Here is a 19,982-nt window from a genome sequence, read left to right as displayed (position 1 = left end):
TGAGGGAAAAAAACCAATAAATAACCTTCAACAACCCCCCCCCCTCTTTCTGCTACTCTTTTATTTCTTCTCTGCCCTCCTTCGCTACCAATTCCCTTCCTGTTTCATGTCTCATTCTTTCTTCGTAGTCTTTTGTCTTCACCTGTCTGGCTCCCTGTCCCACTCTCTCCTTGGCTTCTTCCATCTTTCACGCACTCATCCCCATCATCAAAATTCACAGGTAGGTGCCGGCTCCCACTCACACTTTACATTCTGTTTTTGCAAAAAAAGAACACATCCATCCTTCTGGGGCCAACTGGTGCTTGAAATCCAACTTCATTCCCCTCAAACTGAACCCTTTCATAAACAAACCCCCTACCACTTGCACTCTTCCTCCCCCCCTCTCCTCTTCCTCCTTCAAAACAGCCCCATTACAAACTGGCAAATTGTTGCCCTTCCTTAACTTTTAAGGGTATTATGCACCATGTCCAACTTCAAAGCCTGTCTTAACTCCACACTTTAATTGTATCTTCCCCAGCTCTCTCTCTCTCTCTCTCTCTCTCTCTCTCTCTCTCTCTCTCTCTGCGTGCCATTTGATTCTGCTGACAACAGCACTTCTCCCTCCGTTCTCCACCATCCTTCTCCTCCATCCTCTTCTTCCACTCTTTGGTCCTTGCTTATGTTGTGTGTTGACCCTCTGCACTGGCACCAACACACACACATCTCCTCTCATCAGCTCCTTGCTGCCTTCAGAGGCCATTGTCCCCCTGTTGTCACCTACTTTGAAGAGGTAGCCTCCATTTCCTCTCTTGGCAGTCGCTTGTTGCCCGGGGTGTGTACACACCAAACAAACTTGAAACAGTAACCCCCTGTCCTACATCGGCTGTCTCCTGCTCTCTTTATCTGCGTCCTCTCTCTCCCTCTTTCTCTTTCTCTGTCTGTGTGAGCTGACTTCCTACTCATGGCCCTGGTTGATAATTGCCATAAGCTTCCCTCTTGGTTTCATTTGCCATTGTCCTCCCCCAAATTCTTGGCTCTGGCTTGAGATAAAGGGATGAGCACTTCAAAGGGGTCTGCAAAGAGTTTAACCCCAAGCCGAAAAGGAACAGCACACAATACTGTAATTGAGAGCAGTTACTGATCACAGAGCTGCAGCACAGAGAGGACAGCACCGGTAGACACACACACTCCGAGTGTTTACGACTGCTACTGAGGTGGCCAGTTGGAGTTACGACAGGCCAAGGTTGCTCAGGAGACCATATAACCCAGTTGTTAAAACCTCCTTGGTCCTTTTTAAAAAAGTAGGTGTTTTTCATCAGATATGACTTCAGATACCATAAAAACTCAATTTGTTTCAGTATGTAGTTCACATCCAAAAAAGGAAAGAGTCAACATTAAAGAATTGATTGGGCCCACAGGTGATTTATGCGTGCCCTCCCCTCTCTATTTATAGTGCTCTTTGTAGTCTGGCTGAATTTGACCTGTCCATGTAATAATATCTTCCCAAACAGAGGGACGGTTACATCCCATAACCTCTCCCCCTGAAGCCCTCTTTCAAGGGCTTTTTATAGGGCCAGGAGCCAAGGACACCCCTGGTCTGAGGCCAGTCACGGACCTGGGGTCAGCTCCTGAGGGGCAGCAGGGAAGACCTGACCTATGGGGACCTCCCATGAACCATAGAGGGGGTTGACAAGACGGGATGCGATTGCCCAACTGGCCTCTGGTACTGGCAGGGGGTCCACACCATCGCCATGGTAATGGTTTCCACCCTGGTGTGTTTACTGTCAGAGTTCAGCCACGGCCGTCCAAAGTTAACAAAGGCTGACATTGTGTGGGCAGCACTCAGTATATTATCCAAATGACCTGTATACCTGCAGAGGGACCCGGACTGTGTAGATGAGTTTTTATGAGATAAGAAATTGGGTTTGTGCAGACTTGTTTTAACTCATTGACTCATTACTGTCTCACATCTGGCATGGTTCCAGATGTCAGATATACTGTGCATCAGCGGCCTCAAGCCTTTTTTCAACAGACATGCCGACATAGCCCATGTGTAGCATAATACATCTACAATATTTGTTTTAACCATTTATCCTTTACTTTTTGATGCAGCCCATATGTAGATGAGCTACCTCTCAGTTTCAGCTGGGAGTCAACGCTGCTCTACTTTTGGCGGGACAGTTAGTTTGGTGTACAGACATCAGTGAGGGTTTTTCCGCATGCGGGATGAGAGCGAACAAAATTTAAGGGTGATAGAAGTGGCCTCTGAATGATGACTAATCCCTTAGTCATCATGGCCTCTTCAAGAGCAATTTGCTCTTTTATTAACCTTGATGGGAAGCGAGGCATCGAGGGAGAACGTTTCACGGCACCTTTGGCGAACGCACTTGATCAAAGTGTTTGCTGTCTTTGCACTGTACTTTTGGAATTTGTGTCCACTGAGACAACAAGGACACACAGAGACACCTACTGTCTCTCTTTCAAGAATATGGCCAGTCATCTTGTACAAAGAGTCCCCTGTGGTGGCTCATTTGAACACTAAAGACCTATCCAAAACACTATTGACTCTGTTCTATAAACACTACCAGCATCACAGACTGTAGCCGGTTCCAGTGCGAATAAAGGAAATGTAGTCTCCAAAATGTCCGAACAACTCCTCTCAGTCAGACCAGTAAATGGTTGTGTATAGTACATTGAATGTATGGGCTTTTCACCCCTGTTCCTGTTATCTAACACTGCAGTTAAGGAGTATACACAAAGCACAGAGCTGCACAGTGAGAGCTGCAGAGGGGAGTCATTCTTCTGTCTCATAAATGATATGATAACATCCTTCACAGAACTTATCTTCACTGAGGAGCAGATGTTTGAATCTGGCGCATATGCATGTGGCCTCTGTTGCCACTGGTAGGAGCTGTGGAGCGATAACACAGCAATGACCTCCTACTGCAGCATGCTCTAAGTGAAGGCTGAATGTGGATTGAAAAAAGTAAAAGCTTATGTTCAACTATGTCGAAAAAAACACTTTTGTTCTGCAGAGGTTCCCTGAAGCAAGTGTTTGAATCCTGCAGCAGGGGCTCTGATCTGTGGCTCCACGGGTGCATTCAGGAGATTCAAATCATTTTGTTTTCTTATAATGTGACCACACACACAAAAAAAAAATGCATGTAAGGAAACGTGCTATTTGATATCTACGCTGGGTTGCATGCACTGTGGACTCCAGTGGGTTAATCTCAAAAACTATGCGGGTCTTGAAAAGAGAAGAAAGAAGAAAAAAAAAAGATCTCTGCGTCTTTAAAGTTTATGTAGCAACAGAGGGATTGTAGCGATAATGCTATTAGGGCGGCAGATCAGTTACTTCTGACGCTCCAAAGCCTCGGGGAGTTGGCTCAAGATTGCTTGCCTTTGATAAGGTCCTCGCGAGGCAACTTCGCGAGCCGGGAAACGAATGGGGAGATACGTGACAGAAAAAAAGGGGCGCAAAGGTCTGGAAATAAAAAAAATCTAAAAACCTTCGGATTGCATTTCATCCACAGTGACTCTGACGTTAATAACGTTCACCGGCAACTATTCGGTTTGTTTTTAATGCATTTCTGAGGCGCGAGAGGCTGTAATTGTTTTTTATGCTGCTGTCGGGACCCGGCAGTCGGTTCCTGGCTTTGAAGTGCGCTGCTCCAGCCTCTCGGTTCAGTTGGTGTTGGAGTCGCCTGCAGGAGAGAGCCACCGTGCGGCATGGCAGCCTGAGACCAACCGGAGGAGGAGGAGGAGGAGGTGGAGAAAGGGAGGAGGGAGAAAAGCGCTATTTTTTTTCTTCTTCTTCTTCTTCCTCTCGAGTGCGTTTTTCTCTCCGTGAAACCGACTCGAGCCTGAACGGACTGTATGTGGACGCGCTGAGGAGACGGAGCTCTGTGGATTTATACGCGCTTTCGGATACGAAACAAACGCCGCGACAGGAGTTTTTAATTTGAGGAGAGGACCCGCAGATCGATGGTAAGTTCCAAGCGTGTGTGTGTGCGTGTGTGTGTGTGCGCGCCTACTCAAACTGGCCCCCGCTGGAGTTGCCTTTGATGTGCTGTTGACTCGCTTTTGAAGTTCTGTTCTGTGGGAAATGTGCCGCTTTTGTTGCGTTTAAAGACCCCCATCAAAAAAAATTAAAACACCTCGAGACGTTTCTGTATCTTCTGCTTCATTTCAACCCTTTTTTTAATCCGGTTTGTTCGATTTCGTGACTTAAAAGTAGAAGTTTTCTCTCAAGTGCTGCTTTCTTCTTTTTTGTGTGTGTGTGGAATTCCTCCCCCACAAGATCTGAGACCTCTGCTGTGTACATGGAGTTGGACGGTAACGAGGGGTGAGGTTACTCTCTCTTAGCCCTAAATGTAACGTTAAAGAAACTTTAAATGTGACTTTGAGTGCGGTTGTAATGTACATTTGTGGAATATAAATATGCATGGCAGCTTCTTTTTCGATAATTAGCACAGGGTGTTGGTTTGGGAAGGTTTTGAGCTGTAGCTGTTTCATCTTTGACAAGTTTAACCTGGAACCAGTTGTTCTCTTTGACATCTGCTTCATCAGCTGATAGATCGCAGCGTTGATCGTCTGTAACAAACTGCTCGTAATCTCCGCGTTACTGGCACAACATCTGGATGTTTGGAACATCTGAGCGCGTTAAAGCACCATGAGTTGTAGCTCACACACACGCCAGCAGCAGCAGCCAGTTGGCTCCATTAACAATTTTAGTCACGTTTTTCGATCTCCTCGAGTTTTGTCCCGTGTCCTACAGGTTCTCATCACCGACGGGCTCGATGTGATGCCCGGTCGCTTGTGATGAGATGTAGGTTAGAGACGCGTGGAAGTGACTGATCAGACATGGTGAATAAAATAAAAAAGAAAGTGGCAGCAGGGATGGGAGAAGACCGACATGTGTTTGCGCTCTGCAGCTGCCAGTCAGCCGGGCTGGAACCCTGACAGCAGCCGTGATGGATCCGGAAGCGTCCGCGCAGTCCGTGCGTAATGCTCCGGCATCCAGGATAGATTACTTATTAATGGCTTTCAATTCACAACCCCGCTTGACTCACGTGTAATTACTACTTTTACCCGCGTTAAGGCACAGGAAGGAGAAGTGATTTCAGTGGAGGCATCGTTTTGATCTCGCCGGCGCATGTGAGGGTATCACTGTTAAATCGCGTCCCAGCCATTAGCGCCTCGGTACAAAATCCCACTCCACGTTGAGATATGAAGCATCACTGTTTACGTAATGCTGCCGCAGCGTTTTCTCTGGTTTCTCTGTGAACTAGCCTCGTCTCTTTTATTTCTGTAAAAGTCAGTGGGGGTACTGAGGAGACTCTTACTGCGCCTCTGCCGCTTTGAAGTTGGGGCGGATCTGGTTTTGATTAGATTAATACTTTGTGTTTCAGGGAGAAGACGGGCAGCCGGAGAGAAGCTCCCCCGCTGACATAAGAGAGTGAGGAGATTACAGTAGAAGCTCAGAGGAGGCGAACAGCACACAGGCTTCAGCCGTCAGAGCCATGAGCCGGGCGCTCATGGACCACATCGCCAGTAGTTTCCGAGAAGATGCCCCTCGACCCCCGGTGCCTGGGGAGGAGGGCGAGGCGCCCTGCTACCCCGGCAAACTCGCAGTGATGAAAACCGCGGAACTCCCCAGGTCGGTTCTGCTCGGCTCTCCGGGCTCATCGGCGAGGAGGAACGAGGATGGACTTGGGGAGCCCGAGGGGAGTGCGTCCCCGGATTCGCCGCTCTCCCGGTGGACAAAGTCTTTGCACTCTCTCCTCGGGGACCAGGACGGTGCTCTTCTCTTCAGGACATTCCTGGAGCGGCAGAAATGCGTCGACACGTTAGACTTCTGGTTCGCCTGCAATGGCTTCAGGCAAATGGACCTCAAGGATACCAAAACGCATAGAGTCGCCAAAGCAATTTACAAGCGCTACATCGAGAACAACAGCATTGTCGCCAAACAGCTCAAGCCTGCGACTAAAACCTACATACGGGATAATATCAAGAAGCAGCACATAGACTCTGCCATGTTCGACCAGGCGCAGACCGAGATCCAGACCAACATGGAGGAGAACGCGTACCAGATGTTTCTGACCTCTGACATTTACCTCGAGTACGTGAGGAGTGGAGGAGAAAACCCCAACCACGTCAACTCCAACGGGCTGGGCGACCTGAAAGTTGTGTGTGGATACCTGCCCACGCTCAATGAAGAGGAGGAGTGGAGTTGTGATTTCAAAGCCAAAGCGCTGGTTGGACTGTCAGCGAAGGTGAACAGGGCCCCCGTGTCCATGAGGGCGGTGGAGGTGCTGGAGGGGGGATACAGGTATGGCTGCAACACCTTTATTAATCTCTATCTATCTTTAGATCCAGAGCATGCTGTGCGTAAATAATGCACAACACATACATTTTGTCTCATGCATGCGTAAAAGTGGAAAACACATTTTTCCTCCTCTTCACCCCGGAGTTTCTGCTAAGTTTGCAGAGATCTCTCTCTCTCTCTCTCTCGCCCTCTCGCCCTGGCTCTCTGTGGCCCCTGTCACCATATCCAGCGGCAGCCCTCTGCTGGCGCTCGCCTGGATTTCCGGGGCTTTGAAATAGTTCTGCAGAATGAGGGATCGTCTTCCACAGGAAAAGTTCAGAGCACGACTGGCTCTGACCCCAGCCAGCAAATAATAGATGATGACATTGCTATGCTATGCCTCCTCCTGTATACAATCACACTGTCCTCTCGCCTTTGGCAGAGGATCTTTAGCAGATCAATAGATGGCACTTTCTGGAATTGGAATTTCTTTTGACCTGTCAAATTAAAAAGAAAAAATCAAAGATCAGATTGATCCTTAACAAATACAAGTTGTCCTGAAGGGTTTATAAACCCATGAAACATAAATTATCATAAATAACCAAAGTTATACAGGAGGTATTTCAGGAGTCTCAACATTAGATCATGGGCTGATGCTCCTGTTGCTATTGCAGCACTAAATCCCAAATTGTGCTAAGATAACTTTACCAATGACAGCTATTGAATCTGAACAACAGGGATTAACATTTGTGTGTTGTTGGGATGATCATTCCCATCCCAGACTTTCTTGTTTGAGTGATGCTTGTCAGCTGAGCAGGTAGAAAAGACGGCTTTCTCCCCTCCCATTGTCACCCCACAGATTTCTAAACATGTGGAACTCATTTCTCCTTTTTCCGCTTCCCTCTCCTCACCTCTTCTCATCTCAGGTTTTCTTTTTAAAAAAAAGAGAGAGAAAGAAAACAAACCCTGAATGGCAGCAGCTCCACCAGAAAATCAACACCCCCGACCCCAACCAACCCTCTCACTCTCTTCTTCCCTCTTTTCTTGTTTGCGTCAGTTCTTGTCTGATTCTTTCCCCTCCGCCTTCACCACTTTTATCTTATTTTTTTCCTTTTTTCAAAAACTCAGGGATGGGGAGGACGGGGCAATGCTTTTGAGCGAAAGTGAGGGGGAAAGAGAGCGGAAAGGAAGGACAGAGGGGTGGGTGGGGGGGCTTCTCATGAAAGAAAGGGAGGGAGGAGAAAGTATAAATGAGGGGGTGAGAGAGAGGCAGGGAGGGAAGAATGCAAGGCCAGCTGTGTTAAATACCTGACTCTTTGCAAGCCCCTCTGAAGGTCAGCCCGGTGCTGGGGGCCTACAGCTTTAGTCATGCTGGGTCTCTCCCCCCTTTTTTTTCCTCTCCCCTTTCTTTCCTTCTCTGACACACTCTCATGCTTCCGCTCTATACTTTTTTTTTCTTTTGGTAACCCCCCCTTTTCTTCTCCTCCTGTACCATGGCAAGAATGCACACACACAGCGGGAGACAGAAATGGAAAGAGAGCAATTGTAGGCTGCATAAGAAGGCATAAGGGGGGGAAAAACAACGTTTTCCTCAATGCAGATGAACTTGTAGTTCAGAGAAGGAGGTTTCCTGACCCCAGACCAGCCAGTCACATTCATTCATTACAGGCTCTAGTTGTTATTTGTAGGAGACAAGGTCACACAAATGCACCCTCTCTGTCTTCATTTTAGATCAGAAACCCACGTGAAATACACACAAGAAAGTGGAAACTAAATGTCAGCCACCTGTTGTATGCTGTTTCATGGTGCTGCATTAGTATTAATCTGATCTCTGCTTGTGTAACCTCCTCAGATCATACAAACGAGGAGACTCGTTCAACCCCTGCCACATGGGCTCTTTCGCCCCTGTCAGCAGCACCAATGACAGTGAGGTGTCCAGTGACGCTTTGACCGACGACGCCATGTCCGTGACTGACAGCAGTGTGTAAGTGAATATTAACCAAATACATGAGAATGTCAGAACAGAAGCATGTTTCAGGAATATGAAATAAAGGTGCTGTGGAAATGGAACTAAATAAATAAATGAAACGAATAAAGTCGCACCTTCCCTCTGCTGACTGTTGGGAGTCTTTACAGTGGAAATCCTGGTGAATTGTGACCCCTTGAAAACACTTAAAGACTCTGGAGCTGCCAGGTTTTGGCATGAGTCAGTGCCAGGCCCCCTCCTTATATATTCTGAAATAACATTTTACTGTGAACACTAGAGGACTTTGTGAGTTGATGCATTGTAAAGAGTACGGAGAATTTATGTTTAGTGCATCAGTGGACAAGTTGTTGATCCAAAACCCAAATTATTTCCAAGATCTCAATCAAACTTAATACTTACAAATTTGCATCATTTTTGTTTGCAAACTTGTTGTCATTAATTGCAGAGATTGTCAAATGTGCTCGACGCAGCTGTCCTCACATGCTTAGTGCTTATCTGTGTACATGCTAAGGGCCTCGTTCACCTAAAGGATAGCTTGGCGTAATCACGTGTCTGTCGAGTGACAAGGTGCGATGAAGTCATAGCGCGGTGCACAGCTCAAGGCCAGGAGATTTCAGGTCGGCTGGTTTTTGGACAGAAAGCAGAAAAATCTTGGTTCGAGTTCTTCTTTACCTCATCTCACATGGGAGGCGTCGAGGCCTGCGCGGATGATGTCATTGAAACAGCGAGCAAGATGACGGAGATCAAGATAGTTAAAGACTGAGACACTGATGTTTAGTGCGACCAGTGCGCTTGGCCACACATGACTATGGCAGCTATAAAGAGTTTTTCTTTATAACAGGGAGCCCTCTGCTCTGGCATATCTCTAGACGGCCCAGCTTCAAAAGAGCAGACGCCAATATAGTCCTATTCTGCTGTACTTTGACCCAGTGCAATGACAAAGCCCTGGCCACAGCAATGACCGCCCCCCCTCCCCTTCTCATTTCCTGCCTGCTCTGTCCTTGATCAGAATATCTGCCTCTCTTTAGGTCAGTTAAAACGACCCATAAACATTTGAATCTCATTTACAGATAAAGGAAAGAATAGAAAAGGAAAAAAGCAATGGGGGAGGAGGCGGTTGGGTGGGAAGAGAAAGAGAGTGGTGGAGGGGGGATTTTTGCTTATATCTTATTTATGGATTTGCTTGGACGCTGGGGAATGCAGCTGCGCAGACTTCAAACATTACCTTATCTTACAAACCAGCCTTTTGATGTGCGGAGATCAGAGGCTGGTTGCGGCAGCGCTTGCCAAATGAAGATTGGGGGTGGGAGGTGGGGTGTGTGTACGTGTGTGTGTGTGTGTGCGTGGGGAGGGTTGCTTATGCGCATGACTGTGGCATTTCAAAGCAAAAGTGGAAAAGTGCTCCTCAGTTAGGCTAGGTCACCAGAAAACTGCTGTTTAGCATGGGAGAAAAGACACTGTTTTACTCTGTCAAGTGCTGCGGTTTGAAGCCGGAGCTTTTGCCGTTTGTTGTTTGATTTCATCTTTTCGCCAGTCAGCCGTTCAGTCCCTCAGATAGATTTAACCAGGTTAGCTGCACCCTTGGGTCCTGTCCCGCAGTAACACTTTGAATCAGTGGAATGAGTCGCTAATGCTAACGGTGTCCTCGGCTCAACATAAACGTCAGCAGGGGAATGCTAATGCTGACACTACAGCTGCTTTCCACACATGCACTGCAACCCTGAACTTATCTAGAGGAGCTGTGCGTGAGGTACAAATGTCTGAATCATTTTGACAAGACATTAAACAGACTTTACCCTCATATAAAGTCTGTGTAATATTTGATTGAGCTCATGCGTGAATAGAGCAGGTTGAGTGGACGTGTCCTATAATCTCTTCTGCACGCACTAAGCCGTAAGTATTTCCAGTAGGTGAGAGTGCATCGCATACAGACAATATACGGTTTTGTGCTTCAGGTGTTAAAGGAAAACTCTGGACGATTCTGAAGAATCGGGTTCATATGAAAGAATGGTTCACATCTGGCTAGTAGGTGTGTGTGGGTGGGGGGGTTGAAAGGAATTGACCAGCAGGGTTTCCCCGGTGCTATGCTGAAGCCAGAGCAGAAAATTTGTGTCACTTCTACTGCAACTAGAACCTCTTACCACCTCACTCAGAACCACGTTACAAAATCGGCTCCGACACACATACGAGGCCGTAAATGCTGGCATAATTTACCTCTGAGTATCTTCTTTGTTCTCGGATTAAGCCTGAAAGATGAAAAAAAAATTCTTAGGAGAATTAATAAATTAGATTTCTTCTGGCTTGCACTGTGTTTGATCTACCCAGTTGGCTAACAAGCTTCTTCCTGAATGGCTGTTTGGTCTTTAATGATGTAGCTGATTGGGTAATTGACCTTTGTGATCTGTCTGCACACCCCCAGAGATGGCATCCCTCCGTATAAACTGGGCTCCAAGAAACAGCTACACAGAGAGATGCATCGCAACATGAGGATGAATAGCCAAGTCTCTCTGCCTGCTTTCCCTGTAAGTACACAAACACACACATACTCAGTCTGTTTGAACCTGGGTCGCACTGTCTAATTTCCATACCACCCTCTGTTCCGGGTCTCTCTTGGTTCTATGAATAGTACCGCACAAACTGTATTCGGCATCCTCAGTTCGACAACACCAGCAAAGATCTAAAGAGTAACGTCAAAGACCCAGCCTCCCACTATCGCGCACACACACCCGCACATACAAACACCCGCTACCTTTGGTGTCACCTACACCCCCATTAGGGTTCCTTGAAGTCTGCGGGAAACGGGGAGGTCTCTAAGCTGTTTATCGCCCCAGCGCTCGGAACACACCAGGGTTTTTCTTCCCCACTGATGCTGTAAATATGGAGAATAGGGAGAGATGAGGAAGATCTCTGCCGCTTTATCCCGAGGGCTCTGAAATCAGCCAACTTCCCCAACAAAAACACAAAGATACTCGACACATTCACTCGCGCACACACACGCAGCGCTTTGATCCAAGGATGAATGGAGCAAACGCACAGGGAAGTGACAACTTCCAACAGAGCTGGCCCCCTTTTTTTCCATTGCACCCCCCCAACACACACACACACACTCTCACACACACACACACTCAGCCAGCCCCCCTCCCCTAAAATTGAGGGATCTAACTTAAGCAAAGAGTCTGAGCGTGCCATGTGACGTCTCAGTGGGTCAGAGGGGAGTTGGTAGCTTAAGGCTTAATAGACGCTAACTTAAGGTTGAGAGAAGGATAGGAAAAGATATCATGCAGGAGTAGCTTGTTAAAATAAACTTGATGTCAGCCCCTTTTTCAACATGATGGGAGTGTGTTACTTATATTAGAAAAAGATTCACAGATTGGTTCTCACCACTTTTCCCCCCGCTGTCCCCTTTTTTGCTTTATTTTCGCTTTTATTCTTGTTTTTGTTTCCCGTCTGATTTTTGGCGATGGCTGCCATTCCCATGGTGCACCCGCCTCGGGCTCCTCCTTTTTCTCTGTCTTTTCTCCCCTTCATCCCCACTACAAAGGAATGGAAGAAACAAAAATGAGGAAGAAAAATCAAGAAAGCCCCAGTGCAAAAATGCAAATAATTTAATAAGTGCACACACAGACAGAGATTCTCATACTGTCACTATACTGTACCTCAAAGGTGCCCAGTGTGTGACAAGGGGGGGAATAAATTACCTCAACCTTTCTTATCTCCCATCCTTTTTGGCACCTTTATCTCTGTCCTCCAATCCTTTCCTCTCTTCATTTCTTTTTTCTCTGCCCTCCTGCGAGCACACATCTCTGCATCTCAACTTCTCCCACTTTTTAATCCCCCATCCTTTCCTCCCTGTAGTTCTCTTCCACCCCCTGTCGATATGTGGCTTTTATTCCTAGATGTAAAGCCACTGCTTCCCATCTATCTATCCCTCCATCCCTCCCACCACCACCCTATTCTCCCCCTACTGAGTGTTTGATATTTGACGAGGAAGTCTTTGAAGTGAGCTGACTTTAAAGAGGCCTGCTGATGCTGACAGAGGGAACCAGCCAAGGCCTGGCCCAGCGTGACCATACACCAGGCATGCCACCCCTTTAAACAGCCTCATAGTCCTGTGTGCCTATGATAGTGCCCTGATCAGTACCACCAACAGTGGAGTAGGCGCTGGTGGAGAACAATGCATAATTAGATGAGGCGAGAGTAGGACGGATGTCTTTGTAGGAATTGGGGAGCTTTGTCATCGGTGGATGACAAGATGACACAACAGCTAATGGATGTCTTTCTCCCCAAAAGCGCACTCGTTGTCCTCCCAAGGAGATTGTCCCACTGAAGCCGGCAGATTTCGCAGCGCAGCTCATCTCCCGCCTGGAGAGCTTGAAGAGAGAGCAGGACACCATCAGCTCTCTGGAGGAGAGGCTGCAGCAGATTCAGGAGGTGTGTAACTGGTTCTTACTGGAAAAAGTGAATTTTTTAAAGTGGTGTTTTTGTCAGTCGATAACGGTGTTTGCTTCAACCAGGAGGAGGAAAGAGAAGATACAGAGATCATGGGAAGTGCTCCCCAGCTCTCCCCCCACCCCTTGACCCTCCTCTCTGGCTCCTCTGATGAGGACCCCCAGGCCATCCTGGATGAACACCTCTCTCGTGTACTGAAGACCCCCGGCTGCCAGTCACCAGCTGTCATCCGCCATTCCCCTCGCTCCAGCTCCCCAGAACACAGGCCCTTCGCTCGGGCAGGCTTTGGAATCAAGGCCCTTGTGAGGACTGGGGGACCCAGTTCATCTGTGTCCAGTCCTGACCAAGGGGCGTTCAATCTGGCTTTGGGCCCCAACAGGACCCTCGTAAGCCGGCAGAGCCTGAAACACATCCACCACCACTACATTCACCATCATGCCAGTCCCAAGTCTCAAGAGCAAATTGAAAGAGAGGCCGCCCTCAGGGTGCATGGCCTGTGCTCCAGCAGTGGAGAGTGCCAGCCATACCAACGCAGCCGTAGCCTGGGCAGAGAGATGTGCAGGGCTATTACAACAGACAACAATATGGGGTCAGTTCCACGCACCTTGCGTCCATTTTATTTCTTCTTTTCATCCGTTGATTGTATAAAAAAATAAACAATTCTCTCTTTGCTCCTCTCTTCCTTCCAGGCGTTCCAGCTCTCTATCCAGGCGTGTGTGTCGTTCAGGAGCTGAGGATGGAGTGGCAGAGAGGTCTATGGAAGACTGTGGGCTTGTACAGCTGCCCAGTGACACGACAGACCCCGCCCAAAATGTGTTGCAGTGGATCCTGGAAAGTAAACAGCGGGGCAGGCATAAGGCTCACAGGTGAGCAGTGGCTTTTTGCAGGAATTCTTAAGGGTTAACATAAGTTTTATTGTATTTTAAAATGTCCCACCCTTGCATATTGTTGATGTATGTTGTCTTTTGTCCATTTGCCCTCGCAGTACCCAGACCACCAAGAAATCCTTTGGAGGCACTTCCACCCAGACACACACATGGGGTGGTGGAGGAAGTTGTGGCCACTTACGTAGCCACCAGCCAGCCCAGCCATTCATCCAAGACCCTGCCATGCCTCCCCTGCCCCCTCCCAACACTTTGGCCCAGCTGGAGGAGGCCTGTCGCAGACTGGAGGAGGTCTCCATCAAGACCACCAAGCAAAGGTACAAAGAGAACAGTTGTTGAATGTTGCTCTAAGCTGTGATTTCTAGCTGTCCCACAAGGAAATATCGGTTAGTATTGTTGATCATAGCATTAAACTTTCTGTTTGATCTCTTCCCAGGCATTCAATTTCCAGTCTCCAGCGAGAGAAGAGCCACCTAGTGCCTGTCCAGGGTGGGGGGTCCGTCCCTCTCTCTCAAGCCAATCCCAGCCCTGCCAGTCTCCTCGCAACCAGCCCCGGTCTCCAATCAGAAGAGTACGATGCCTCTAGCGTCCTGCCCTCCCCTTCCTCTCCTCCTCTCTGCTCCTCTTCCTCCTCTCAGCCATAGCCTCCACCTCGCAGTGTACTTCTACTCTTTTAACTCTTCCTTCTTGTCACCCGCACTCCTCGCCGCACATGTAGGGAGACAGACGCGTAGTCATGCGCAATACCACACATAACACATGTGCACACGCCTACACACGCAGTCACTGAAAAGAGAAGGTGACCCCCTTTGCGAAGCCTATTTTAAGCTTTGTACATACAGGCCTGGCTCTGCTTCTGTGTTTGCATGATTCTTGTGTACTTGTGCTGTCTGTGTGTGGGGAGTGTGTAGTCACTGCACCACCTGACTTAGACATCGCTTTCATATATATGTATCATTTTTTATTGGCTGTCCTTCAGTGAGCTGGCAGTCAGCTGGGGCGAGCAGAGCCTAGCAAAGGGAGCGCTCCTCTGAAGTGGGCCTACAAAGCCTTGGACATAGCTGAAGGGGAATTGTTAATATTGTGCCCCTTCTGCATGCACATACACACACACTTACTGATGGCACTGGGTCACTCACTCACTAGTGTTGTTCTTCAGTCAGACTGCTGTTTGTGTCTCTAGTCTCGCATCTGTCTTCTGTAGCTGCAAGTTGTCGATCGTTGGTTGGATCGTATATCATAACTGTGCTCGCTCCGGCTCACATATCATTTCTGTCCCTTTCAGGGTGAAGGAGTGCAAGAAGGGGTTCGGAAGCAATGGAGTTTGCAGTGGCGAGACAGTGGTGACATATTTCTTCTGTGGCGAGGAGATCCCCTACCGGAGGACCATGAAGAGCCACAGTCTCACCCTTGGCCACTTCAAGGAGCAGCTCCGCAAGAAGGGCAACTACAGGTGTGTAGAGAAAAAACTTAAATACGAAGTGGTTATTGATTAAAGTTTTACAAAGTGATCTCTGAGCCTTGAAGACATGAAACTGCATCTATATTTACTAGAATTGGACAAAAATGTTGAAAAAAAACGTACCTAAAATGGGTTTTAAAAATCCTGGCTCTGCCCCCTGATCCAGATCTGCTCCATTTGAATTGGTTCTTTCCAGACCCATCCTTCCATTAAGTCTTATGGTAATCTGTCCAGTAGTTTTTGTGTTATCATGCTAACAAACACAAATTAAGCCATAACCTCCTTGGTGTAGTTCCTCAAAATGGCAAACACACAGGCAAGATGTGGAGGACAGATATAAATTAGCAATGCCCGGTATCTTCGATGGCATGGGAGCAGTATGGCTGACTTCGCGATCTGTGATCCTTAATGCAATCTCATAATGTGGTGACTTGGCCAGCGTGGCTGATGTTTGCTAACTGAATGATCCAGGCTGCACCGTCTTGTGGTAAATGTATATCTTTGAGTTTTGGTCAGTACCTGTGACCTTCAAGACCTTAAACAATAAATCTCCTCCTTACTTTAAATGTGTTTCATGCACGTTTTTGTGAAGCGCCGTTATCAGGGTTGGTTTCAATGTGTGTGTGCAAACAGTTTCAGGCCTCTGTGGTGTGTGTGCGTCTCTTGAGGGGGGTGCAATGAAAAGGAAAGGACAAGAGGGAGGGAGGCTGGGTGGAGCGGGGGTTAGAGGGAGAGTTTGAACTGCAGCGATTTGGGTCCCATCTGGTATTGATTTCCATGCTAAGGCACACTTAATACACATGGCTTTGAAGCCCCGGCCCCTTTCATTTCAACCAACAAAGACTCACACAAATGGCCAGTGTGCAAATTCTTCACTGATGCTATCAGGGGCTCTTTTTTTTTTCTCCCTCAGCTCGAGTGTGTGTGTGTGTGTGTGTGCGTGTGCACGCATGAATGTGCTTGTGTCGAACACGCACAATGTTTACACATGTTGTAATCATTTTATGGATATATTTGAAAGGCAGATTGTTAAATGCCAGATCCGCTTGTTTGCCGTACTTACAGGGCCCCGGCTGAGGCTACACCGTTTCAGTGTGTGTTTGCTCAGAGAGATTTTACTTTGATTGCTTCTTACCAGTGGGCATTAAAGGGAAAAGATCAAAGCGTATTGTTCGGGCTGCCACGGTCTCCAGGATAAGCACGGGTTGAGTATTGTGTTAATAATTATAGGTATCAAACTATGATTTCTGGGTGAATAAAAAGGCAAAGGAACTCCCAGAAATGTCCTCCTCCTCCAGATGTGTGCAGTGTTTTTGGATCAACAAATGTGACAGGCACTTAGCGCCGAGTTCTTCACATCTGTCTGTTTGCACCCCACCCCATCCCAACCCCCCCGCACCTCTTCTTTTCTCCCTGGCTCGCTGTCTCAGTTCCTGTGTCATACCATCCACATTTTTTGGGAAAGAGAGCTGCGCGGTGCTTTAATAGCAGCCAGAGAATGTGTGGAGTTGGGTCATTTCAACATGGCAGCGGTTCAACAAAGAACAGTACTGCTGGGCCCTGCCAGACGATATTGGTGCCAGATGTCAGTGCGAACGCAGAGAGCAGGGGAGAAGGGGGGAAAAACAGATCTAGCCACATAAAACATGTTCCAGTGGAAATTCAGGCTCTCTCTGTCTCTGTCTGTCTCTCTCAGCAAAAAAAGATCATGCCTCTTTGAAGTTTTTTTTTTATAAGAGTAGGACGGCTCAACTTTTTCTTTTTTTTTTCTTCCTCCTCCAGATAGGAAAGGAGGATACAATTATCAGGCATGTCTTGTGCTCTTTCATGCCGTCTTATTTATCTACTTAGTCTTATTAACTCTCTTCATTTTCCTCAGAGAAGCCTCTTGCATTCCACTTAGTTGAAGCCTTCCTGTACATCAGATGAAGCTGCTTTTTATTAGTGACCACCCTCGTGCTGACTGGAGCACGTGCACTCCCAGGCACCTTTTTTTGCTAGGATTTTTATTTTATTTTAAGACTACAGCACTCGTTTTATAAGTGTTGCATGTTCGGCGTTGTCAGCCTCTCGTCTCGTTAAAAAACAAAAGTCTCACAAACACACACAAACATTCCAGTGGCCCCACACATGGAGCAAATTGAGGCATTTTTCCATTACATAGTTAATGAGTGAATTCTGAGACCCCCCCTAACAAACCCACCCCTGCTGGTTTCTCTTCCTCTAAAATGAGGATGGGGAGGGGGGTTGCATCATTAATGGCCCAGTGAAGTCATGGCTGACGATAAGGCCCCTCCTTAGATTTCCTTTCTTTTCTTTCACAACACACACACAGAAAGTTGTCCGTCTTCTGTCCTTCCATAGCACTCAGTGAGAGCTCATGCTATCGACAGGGGTAAGCCAGGACACAGTGTACTGTTTAGTCCGTCTCCCCCTCCTCTACGTATTCTCTGTTCTCGTCTTTGTCACTGTAATAATGAAACTGGGCGGAGGGAATGCACATGTGCCTTCTAACATGTGCACGAGCGGATGTGTAGGAGTTGGGGGGTAATGACAGGCAGACTCGCAGGCACCCAAAATTTCAGCCTATGTCATAGGGACCCCTTCATTAGCACGTGGGCCTAATTGGCCTGTGTTAGCCGTGGCAAAACTCACAACAGCACGGTGGAGAGAAAAAAGAAATACAGATGTAAAAGAGAGGAGGAGATGAGGAGAGCCGGTCTCTTATTTTAGACCAAGACTGTTGCAGCAGGTTCCACCCCACCCGTCGAAATTCGTCTGTGGGTCAGCAGGCTTGGTTGATTGTGCACTGAGTGTACCAGGCTTTTTGTTTAATTGTCACGTCTCTGTGTTGCAGGTACTACTTCAAAAAAGCCAGTGATGAGTTTGACTGCGGCGCGGTGTTCGAGGAAGTGTCAGACGAAGGCTCCTTGCTGCCCACGTACCAGGGCAAAATCCTGGGCAAGGTGGAGAGGATGGAGTGAGGCTGGGGTGCCCACATGTTGTGGAATAAACTCCTACGAACGCTTCGCACCTCTGTGGATGTACTTCTCTGTTATGCCCACACACGCAAAGCATGTGTCTTCTTAAGCTAAGACTGTCGGACTGGAGACGTTGTTGAAGGAATGTCGTCGAGGTCTGGGCGAAAGGATCGGATGGAATATGGAGAAGGAAAAAGGAAGGAGGACAAGTTGGCGCTATTGCAGGACTATCATGTGAACAGCCCACCTTGAAGTGAAGAAAATGATGGACTGTGTTGCTGGACTGAAACATCTCCATGGTTCCAGAGGAGAAATTTCTAGAGACTCTAGGTGAATGACCACTTGTCAAGAAATGGGGCAGAGGGTTTTAAATCGGAGACTGATACCCGACCTGACCCTGCCTGTGCCAGCGTCTGCCCCTGGGCACTTGCTCGCACATCGCTAATATGTATATGCAGATATACATGTACATTGCATTGTATTGTGATGCTCGTATTGCTGTGTAAAGAATTCTATTGCTATTTATTGAAGATATCCCTGTCCCACCCTAATTACTCTGCCATGGACGAGCTGCTTGGAGTTGGAGAAACTTCTCCAATTTCCATATCCATGATTTTTTCTCTTCCCCCCCCCTTCTGAGCATCAGTTCTCGATCAAAGAAAATGGTTGTGTTCATTTTCAGCCCCTTATATTGAACTGTAAACTCCAAAAATACCTCTTCCAAATGTCCACTCCTTGCTCTGGAGACTTTAATTGGACATCTGTGATCTCTTTGCTGGAGAGCTCACTGCTGAAGCTTTGAGAACGGCTCTCCATCACTTAAAGTTTGATAATATATTTACTACTACAGCGCTATTTGTGGCCATGTCCCCCATCTGCTCTGAAGGGCCCTGAGTGTACTATGAAAATGCTTTTAATGTCTAATTCCTAACTCTGGGTCTCTGCCCAGCTTAGCCTTGATCTGTCGCGTCTTAGTGCCTTTGTTTCAGCGGCGCAGGCATCGCACAAATAGCCTATGTATTTAAGAGGAAACTGCCCTGAACAGGTCCTAGAGTCCCCAAAATGTGTTTACACCAATAGTAATATTTACCAACAAAAAGCTCTATGATGTGCTCCCCTACGTGCTTACTTATGTGTATGTGTGACTGAGATGCTTTCGACTAGGATTACTCTGTGTGTGTTTGAAACCTGCTCTATGAGCTGCAGATGATCATGATGGTGGTGATATACACTATGTCCATAGTGTTTTAATAGAGTACAGAAGCTGTGCCTACATGGATTCTTGCCGTGTTTTACCCAGTTTTCAGGGTCCTGTTACTCCCTTGGTTTTTCAAGGGGCCTTATGTCGAAAAGATATTTTTATGCCTTTTAGTATCCGTTTCATCATGTATATGTTTTATAATATTTTTCATGGCTTCCTCAACTCCACTTGTAAACTGTAAATTATACGTTCTATAGAGCTCAGTTGAAAAGATGCCTCGGTACTTTAATTATTGTAATTATGAAGAGATGTAGCCTTTATTAAAATGGTCTATTTTTCAAATTAGCAAATGGCCTCCCATGTTTTTGTGTGTATCTTGTGACTAGGCAAATATATGGGTTTTCCTAGCTCTAATTGGAATGTTGTGATGGTAGTGTGTGTGTGTGTGAGACAAACTTAACTACACACATTCCCCCCGCTGTGGAGAGTGCAACTCAGTAGATCCAGTGAGAAATCTGCCAGATTTGCATCCATTATCAGCTCTTAATTTCCAGCAGGGAGTAAATTAAAACATGCAGCATTAATTTGGCCACCAGAGCCTCCGTGTGTTTTAGTGAAAGGAGGAGAGAGGGAGACTATCTAAGTATGTGTTAATGAGACATTTGGCAAATATGTACCATAAGTACAAGTAGCCGGTTATTTACACGATAAACCATTTGGCCTCCTGTGGCA

At 47.2% G+C, this 19,982-nt stretch overlaps 2 protein-coding genes across 3 annotated transcripts in view; both read left to right on the top strand.

The window, feature by feature from the left end:
* The window catches only part of cep112 (centrosomal protein 112), a 107,072-nt gene extending 101,591 nt beyond the window's left edge, over positions 1-5,481 (top strand). The window contains exon 28 of the transcript XR_004698594.1: positions 5,391-5,481. The gene's annotated coding sequence lies outside the window, so the exon portion shown is untranslated. The remainder of the gene's footprint in view (positions 1-5,390) is intronic.
* Positions 3,173-19,595, top strand: LOC118123519 (axin-2). Of its 2 annotated transcripts, XM_035180962.2 has the most exons (11): positions 3,174-3,966; positions 5,391-6,310; positions 8,139-8,270; positions 10,693-10,795; positions 12,564-12,704; positions 12,788-13,311; positions 13,412-13,588; positions 13,708-13,923; positions 14,043-14,177; positions 14,892-15,059; positions 17,926-19,595. In XM_035180962.2, exons 2-11 carry the CDS (start codon positions 5,502-5,504, stop codon positions 18,050-18,052), a joined length of 2,532 nt encoding a protein of 843 aa, XP_035036853.1. In that variant the 5' UTR covers positions 3,174-3,966; positions 5,391-5,501; the 3' UTR covers positions 18,053-19,595. The 2 variants fall into 2 exon arrangements, with proteins under 2 accessions (XP_035036854.1, XP_035036853.1); XM_035180963.2 differs by lacking the exon at positions 17,926-19,595 and having other exon boundaries at positions 3,173-3,966; positions 14,043-14,265; positions 14,892-15,022.
* Positions 19,596-19,982: the final 387 nt, after the last annotated feature.

Source organism: Hippoglossus stenolepis, chromosome 16 (genome assembly GCF_022539355.2).
Source record: "Hippoglossus stenolepis isolate QCI-W04-F060 chromosome 16, HSTE1.2, whole genome shotgun sequence".
In the NCBI taxonomy this organism is placed as follows: domain Eukaryota; kingdom Metazoa; phylum Chordata; class Actinopteri; order Pleuronectiformes; family Pleuronectidae; genus Hippoglossus; species Hippoglossus stenolepis.
Note: the sequence above shows the minus strand (reverse complement) of the source record. Positions and strands in the feature narration are given on the sequence as shown.